This window comes from Malaya genurostris, chromosome 3 (assembly GCF_030247185.1).
Source record: "Malaya genurostris strain Urasoe2022 chromosome 3, Malgen_1.1, whole genome shotgun sequence".
NCBI lineage: Eukaryota > Metazoa > Arthropoda > Insecta > Diptera > Culicidae > Malaya > Malaya genurostris.
Window position 1 is genome coordinate 22404732 of NC_080572.1, and position 7748 is coordinate 22412479.

The 7748-nt window shown below is 35.8% G+C and overlaps 1 protein-coding gene across 1 annotated transcript; it reads right to left on the reverse strand.

The window, feature by feature from the left end:
* Positions 1 to 3495, reverse strand: LOC131439264 (girdin-like). Its single transcript, XM_058610068.1, has 8 exons — positions 3445 to 3495; positions 2394 to 3337; positions 2055 to 2337; positions 1341 to 1981; positions 719 to 1235; positions 420 to 658; positions 278 to 353; positions 1 to 217 (listed from the first exon to the last, which is right to left on the reverse strand). Exons 1-8 carry the CDS (start codon positions 3493 to 3495, stop codon positions 80 to 82), a joined length of 2889 nt encoding a protein of 962 aa, XP_058466051.1. The 3' UTR covers positions 1 to 79.
* Between the last annotated feature and the right edge of the window lie 4253 nt (positions 3496 to 7748).

The following is a 7748-nucleotide window of genomic DNA, read 5'->3' on the forward strand; positions in this document are numbered from 1 at the left end:
TTAGAAGAGGGTCATTTTCAACATGACTAGATGATTTTTTCTATCAAGACGCTCGATGCAGTTGCAACAGCACCCAATTTTACTGTGACAGATTAGCATCTGTTGCTATCGGAATGGATTCCTCTGTGCTGTTATCCGACACGTTTCCGTCAGTTTCCGATCCAACTACGAATTGGACGAGCGTCATTCTAGGTTCATCAATACAGGAACGACGATTCTGTCAAATTGGAATATAAATATAAACAGGAAAACTTGTACACTAGTTCAATGTTCTTACCCGATTAGGAACTCGATTAATTAATTCTGTGCCTGCTTTGCGGACTTTTTTGACGAAATTTAGACCGAATGTTTTCCTGTGGAATATGAAATACATTGTTAAATGGCTACCTTGATATTAATAAAAAACAGTAATGTATTACTTTTTCGGTGTACAATTGTCTAGCTTCCGATAGTGATCCATGATTTTCTCTTCTAACTTTTCCTTTTGACGCAGTAAATTATTTACGTAATCTGTGAAGTTCTTCTCTTCATCATGATAGTGCTGTTTATCCTCTAGAGAATGAAGCAAAAGCTCGTTGTACTGAGCCAACACTTGTGATACGTGCTCCATGAGAGTACGCCTGTCTGTATCAAGATTAGAATTCATTTGGACAATAATCTAAAAAATAAAAGATTATTAAAACAGGACATAGCTCGACTCTAGCCAAAGAATACAAACCTCAAATCGTTGGTGTAATTTTGTGTACTCGATTTCCAGATTCATGAGCTGCTCTATTTTGTTACTCAAGTCTCCATATAGCTCCGTGTTCTGGAGTTTTAGTCGATTGTTCTCCGATCTGCAAAATCTGTACTCGACCTCAACATTCTTCAATTCTGTTTGAAGCCGTTCACTATTTGTAAACAAACATCGAAAGTCGTCCTTCAATTCTGAGTTTTCTGATTTCAAATTTCTTAGATTGGTAACATCATCCTTCATAGATGCGCACTGAAGTTTGTAGTCTTCCAGCTGTTTCTCAAGTACCAGGCATCGTTCCTTCAAATCATTATTTTCCACTTTGTATTCCCGAATATTATTCTTTACAATCTCTCTATTGCTCTTGAGTGACTCATATTCATTGGTCAGTTGCTCATGAAGACATTCTAACGTAAATTTGTCTTGTAGAAGAGTAGCATAGGCTTGCTTTCTGTCTTCGATCTGTTGCAAGAGTAGGATTTTTTCAGCCTCTACTTGTGAACTTGAATTTTCATTTTTATTCGTCATTGCTGAGATTTGTTGTTTTTGTTCTCGACAGATGTTACAATGTGTTGTATTCTGTATAAGATCGGTCTCTTGAAGTTGCATCTTGTTCAACTGAACCAGTAATTTATCAATGTCTTTCTTATTTTCATTGAGATTTATGACAGTTTCGTTCAATTCATTTTCCTTTTGTTCCAACTTTTCTTTGTACTTTTTTAAATCCTCTGCCTGAATACCGATCAACTTTTCTAATGTTGCTACTTTCATGTGCAGATCTAGATGTTCATTTCGTTGATTCTTATACTCCTCACATTTTTCATTTAGAAACTGAATTTCTTCCATTTTGCAATCCAACGATCGCTCCAAATCAATTGTTTTTCGCAGGACACTCTCATATTGACTCTGGAATCGTTCATTGTCCCTAGTAAGGCTTTCTATCTGCCTGTCAAAATCTGCTTGACAAAGCTGTTCAAAATCTTCATTTTGTTTGTTCTGAATTTGCTGTATGCCTTCCAAAGCATTTTGTAGATTTTTATTCCCGTTCAATGCATTTTGCAAGACATTTTCTAAATCTACATTTTCTGATCCATATCGATTATTGTTTTCTTGCGCCTGCTCAACTCGAAGAGTAAGTTTGGTTTTCTCCTTCTTCAGTCGATGTGAATCGTGGAGGGATGATTCTTGATGATTGTTTAAAGCTGCTAGTAGACGCATGTTTTCCAACTCCATTTTGATGGCACGGGACTAAAAATAAAATTTGTTTGAAAAACTAATGTTAACATTCTGCATTCAAGAACATATTTATTAAAGATTTTACCTGCGCGTCGGTGCTTAACTGCACAGATAAGCTCTTGTCATTGTACGATATGCATTCTTCTATATTTGATTGAAAAACTGTGTCAGACCCAGACAATAAGTTATTTATCGCCAATTGCAGTTTGTCCTTTTCTTCTAAAAGATCTTGCAATCTACTTTTGTACTTGTCACGTTCCTGTGAGAAATCATCCAGCATTTGTTTGAGTTTGATATTCTCTATCTCAAGAATTAGAACCTGATCACTGCGTTTCCGAGAATGGAGCAGTTGTTCCTCTATCATTTCCCTGTAATAGTAGATTAATGAGTAAATTTAAATCTTTATTATCTAGAAACTACTCACTTTGTTTCAGACAAGATGCGGTTATCCTCCCTTAGCTCATCTACTCTGGTACGATAATATTCAGCGTTGCGTAGTTTTTCTCTCAGTTTTAACACTTCTACTTCAAGACGATCCGCTCGCTCTCCTCGTTCGCGCAAAATATCTATCTCGTCTCGATAAACCGCTGCTCGTTTTGCTTCGGTTTGCCAAACTTCACTCTCTATTCGAAGTTTTTCAAACTGATTACTTTTGTCATCAAGCTCTTCCTTGATTTCCATGATTACTTCCGATTTTTCTTCAAGTTCCTGCCGTAACTTTCTCAGTCTGAACTTGTAATCGCTTAGATCCACCATTGTACTAGAATGTTGTTTTAGAATTTTTGAGCTACAACTGTCCGTTAAATCTAAAGCAGATTCAACTGTCGAGATCCATTTGTTATGATATTGGTCACGCTCTTTTACTAACCGAGCTATATGCTGACACATGATTTCCGGAGAAAGTTGTTCTAGCGCTTCACGTGTAAGTACCAAAGCTTCACTGTCTGTGACTTGTTTAATGATATCTACTATTTCAAGTTGTGTATTCAAATCCAGTTCTTTGATTCGAGCTATAAATATTTCTTTATTTGGACATTGAACAGCTGCCCCTAACAAGAGGGTTATCAACAGTTTCATATGTTCCAAGCCTGCTAGCGATTCTGGTGACTGACAAAGAATTTCACTATCCGGTAAAACTAATATTATTTGATTGAACTCTTCATCGTAGAGGCACTGTAGATTTCGCACCACAATATCCAAATTTTGTAGGCTGCTTGTAGCCCATACACTGTCATCTTCATTCTTCGACTTAATTGGGTGATACTGTGGCTCGGGATCTATTTGAAGGTACACAGTGTGCAAAATTGATCCATCTAAAAGGAATTCGTATTCAGAAATTTTCTCGTGTCGAGGAAGGCATGATCCAATCTGTTCAGAATCAAATATAATGAATACATCGAGAACATATTATATAATGTTTTGAATATATTATGTACAATGACTTATGAGTACGACAACTGTTATAAACAACTCACCCATGAAATAAGAGGACCATTCAAAAATTTTTCGAATTCTTTGGTTGACATTCTTGCTTATCCCAAACACTTCTAAGTTACTCTAACGTTGCAAAATTCTACTTTACTTCTTCCGCTCTGTTTAATCACTTTTAAAGTACTGCATCACAAAATTCAATAGCACTAGCTAATATACCCGAATATTCCATAGTCTGTCATTAGGTAGTCATTACCATGTCACAAGTTTTACAAAAAAGGAGATGGTATTCTAATTCTACCTGTCATTATGACGTTAACAGAGGGAGCTATTCTACACGTATCAATCTACAGGTAAATTTACATATTCTAGTTGTGGTGAGATTGAGATTCAGGTGAGAATAATGCATAGGTATATACATATAATACAATACAGATGCAGGGAGTGATCAACACCTAGAGACGGAACGAATTCAGTTTTGTTTAAAAAAATAATAAGCTCTTAAAAAACCTGTTTTAATCCACCTAGTGGTGTAATGATGCCTTTCCCATGTATAATATTGTGGTATTCTATCCAAAATTTTCTCTTCGATTTTTGAAAGAAACTAAGGGATTGTTTGTGCATTAACTGATATAACATACAGAATGAAATAGTGCTTTCCTCGCGTAGGTCATCCTTAAGAAAACGAAGTGGGTTCACTGTTATATGCACTTCCGGCGCTGGAACCCGAGAACCGATATAATCGAAGACGGTTCGCACGGCCCCCAACTAACATAACGTACAAACTCTACTACACAGAAAGAAAAGATGAAACTTACACGACATTTAAACCGATAGTACTATGAAATAGACATCAGTTGAAACGAAAACCTGATTTAAAACCATGATTGATGTAAAATTATATTAAAATTCATTTAGTTTTTCATTGAACAAGACTGTATATTTACAAACCGCTTCGTTTTGTAATGTAAATTTCCATTCGATTGCCTGCTCCAAATATGTGCATGTAAATAAATGTAAAATCACAAAATATTTTTATCTGTGTAGTTTTCATTCTGATTTTGAAGATTTTGTACAGTTTTGCCATCGCACTCTAAATGACGATTTAATTTTTTGTTGTATCCGAAAATATGCAGTAATTTTTGGTAGGACCATAAGACCTTTCATTTGACCCTAAGATTGGAAATAACGGTACATATCGATACAAAAGGTACAATTCTTAACTACTGAATTTTTCTAATGACGCAATATTCCACTCGCATAGAATTTTACATGCTACGAGTGTAATTTGCAATCCTGTATCAAGGGCCGCTGTATAGATTTATATGTATCAATTATTCAACAAACAGATAAGTGCTTCTGTGGTACAGTCGAGTAACCGGTGAGCTTATGATCTAATGTTTCTCTGTTTAAGTCGCGCTGCTAAAGGGTGATTTTTTAAGAGCTTGAGAACTTTTTTAAACAATAAAACGCATAAAATTTGCAAAATCTCATCGGTTCTTTATTTTAAACGTTAGATTGGTACATGACATTTACTTTTTGAAGATAATTTCATTTAAATGTTGACCGCGGCTGCGTCTTAGGTGGTCCATTCGGAAAGTCCAATTTTGGGCAACTTTTTCGAGCATTTCGGCCGGAATAGCCCGAATTTCTTCGGAAATGTTGTCTTCCAAAGCTGGAATAGTTACTGGCTTATTTCTGTAGACTTTAGACTTGACGTAGCCCCACAAAAAATAGTCTAAAGGCGTCAAATCGCATGATCTTGGTGGCCAACTTACCGGTCCATTTCTTGAGATGAATTGTTCTCCGAAGTTTTCCCTCAAAATGGCCATAGAATCGCGAGCTGTGTGGCATGTAGCGCCATCTTGTTGAAACCACATGTCAACCAAGTTCAGTTCTTCCATTTTTGGCAACAAAAAGTTTGTTAGCATCGAACGATAGCGATCGCCATTCACTGTAACGTTGCGTCCAACAGCATCTTTGAAAAAATACGGTCCAATGATTCCACCAGCGTACAAACCACACCAAACAGTGCATTTTTCGGGATGCATGGGCAGTTCTTGAACGGCTTCTGGTTGCTCTTCACTCCAAATGCGGCAATTTTGCTTATTTACGTAGCCATTCAACCAGAAATGAGCCTCATCGCTGAACAAAATTTGTCGATAAAAAAGCGGATTTTCCGAATGGACCACCTAAGACGCAGCCGCGGTCAACATTTAAATGAAATTATCTTCAAAAAGTAAATGTCATGTACCAATCTAACGTTTAAAATAAAGAACCGATGAGATTTTGCAAATTTTATGCGTTTTATTGTTTAAAAAAGTTCTCAAGCTCTTAAAAAATCACCTTTTATTATCGATCTTTTGTTTTTTATTTCATTCGAATTGAAGCCATGTTATTTTCAAACCACACTATTTTACATATTCTTGAATATAAATTGTGCATCTTATAAAATGTAAAATCACAAGATTTTTTCGAACTGTGTGCTTATTGGTTCGTTTTATTAAAATATACTATCAAAAACTGCAAATCCCATAATTAACAGAAATTGGCTCAGTACAACCACCCGATAAATGAGAATTATAAATTTGCCATTGCTATTTTGTTGGATCAATGAATACTTATCATTTGTAAAGCATTGAAAATTGTTTGTCTAATCCATTCGATCGATTTTGTACTGAAAATGATAAATATTGCTGTGTTATTTATATTTTAATGCGTTATATATTGGATTATGATTTAATTTTCCATTATTTACATAGTTTGCTTATTACTATTATGGCATCATTTGCTTTCTGCCATTCTGATATTTTTGTTGTACGCAAAAATGTAAATTAACTTGCCATATGCTTGGAAAGGGGGTAACTTTCAAACTAACTCACTATGAATTAAAAATGCTAGTCTTGATAGAATGATTGCAATGATTTGCAACAATTTCGTCGGAGAGAGAGAGAGAGAGAGACATTGCTCAGCTCGATGAACTGAGTCGAATTGTATACGACACTTGGTCCTCCGGGCCAATTTTCACTAGTCGGTTTTTCAAGTGATTGCATAACCTTTTTATAGGAGAAAGGCAAAAACCGGCATGGTTAATTTAACATAGAATAGACATGATGCTCATATAAGCTTAGTAAATAATTGATACATATGAATCCATACATCCGCACTTGGTAGCCGAATGCACATTACACTCGGTGCTTAAAGAATTCTGTACGAATTTTATATTGCGTCATTGGATAAGGTCGGTAGTTATAAATTGTATCGTTTGTAGAATTATGTCAGTGTAAAGTACATAATTTCTTTCTGTGTAGCGGCTGAGGAAAGGTCACTCGTAGGTCTATAGCATTATCTTCCATATGAATTGGTATGTTGTACTTGAAGCTTTTATGATCCACATAATGCACGTTGTGGTTGTCCTTAGCGAACTGAATTTCTTCCAACTCCTTACAAAACATTTTGGCGGAACCAATTGAAGCAAACTCAGTTGTTTTATTTTAGATGCAATCGCTCCTTAATTTAGCTCCCAAGTTCACTTATCAAAGGTCTGCAGCAAACAACTTTATTTTCTCCGTGGTACTTTGTTTTTTTGCCGTTCCTAACATGAGCGGATTTGTTTTATCTAGAATGAAATGTGAAAGCGAATTGAATGAATTTTGTCTTCTTTGAATAACAATAGTTATCACAAGCTTGGGAATCGAAACGGAAACTATTCATGATGGATTCACGATTCTCATATAGAAAGGTTATGCAATCACTGTGAAAACCGATTTTTAACTTATGTGTGTATGTAACAAAAATGTGCACTCGATTTTCTCGAAGATGGCTGGACCGATTCTCTCTTACATAGATTCAAATGAAAGGTTTTTTGGTCCCATAGGTTGCTATTGAATTTTACCCGAATAGAACTTCCGGTTAAAGGCCTTGTAGTCCAATAGCGTGCTATTAAATTTCATCCGGATTCGAAGTGCACTCGACTTTCTCAGAGACCGCTCGTCCAATTTTTACAAGCTTGAATTCAAATGAAAGGTCTTACAAACCCCATATAACACTACCAAGATTCATTCGGATACGACTTCCGGTTCCAGAATTACAGGTTGATAAGTATAAAAGTTCCATATTCAGGAGCGTGTTTTCATAAATAAGACGGGAAAATCAAGCCAAATACATTCTAATAGACGTAACATTTTTCAATTCGTCAGGTATGGGTAGTTTATGACCAAATACGTTGACTTTAAGTACACCGAATCATCGTTCCTGGTTCCGTAAGTACCGGAAAAGTGCTCATGTGCTTCGAAACGGAAATCACTCCAATTAATCAGAAACGGCTAAACCATTCTTTTAAAACTCG

Coding starts and splice junctions, on each gene's coding strand:
- LOC131439264 (XM_058610068.1), bottom strand. CDS start 3,495: ATGTCAACCAAAGAATTCGAAAAATTTTTGAATGGTCCTCTTATTTCA. Junction 3,338..3,444: donor ATGGTCCTCTTATTTCATGG/GTGAGTTGTTTA, acceptor GATTCTGAACAG/ATTGGATCATGCCTTCCTCG. Junction 2,338..2,393: donor CGCATCTTGTCTGAAACAAA/GTGAGTAGTTTC, acceptor CTACTATTACAG/GGAAATGATAGAGGAACAAC.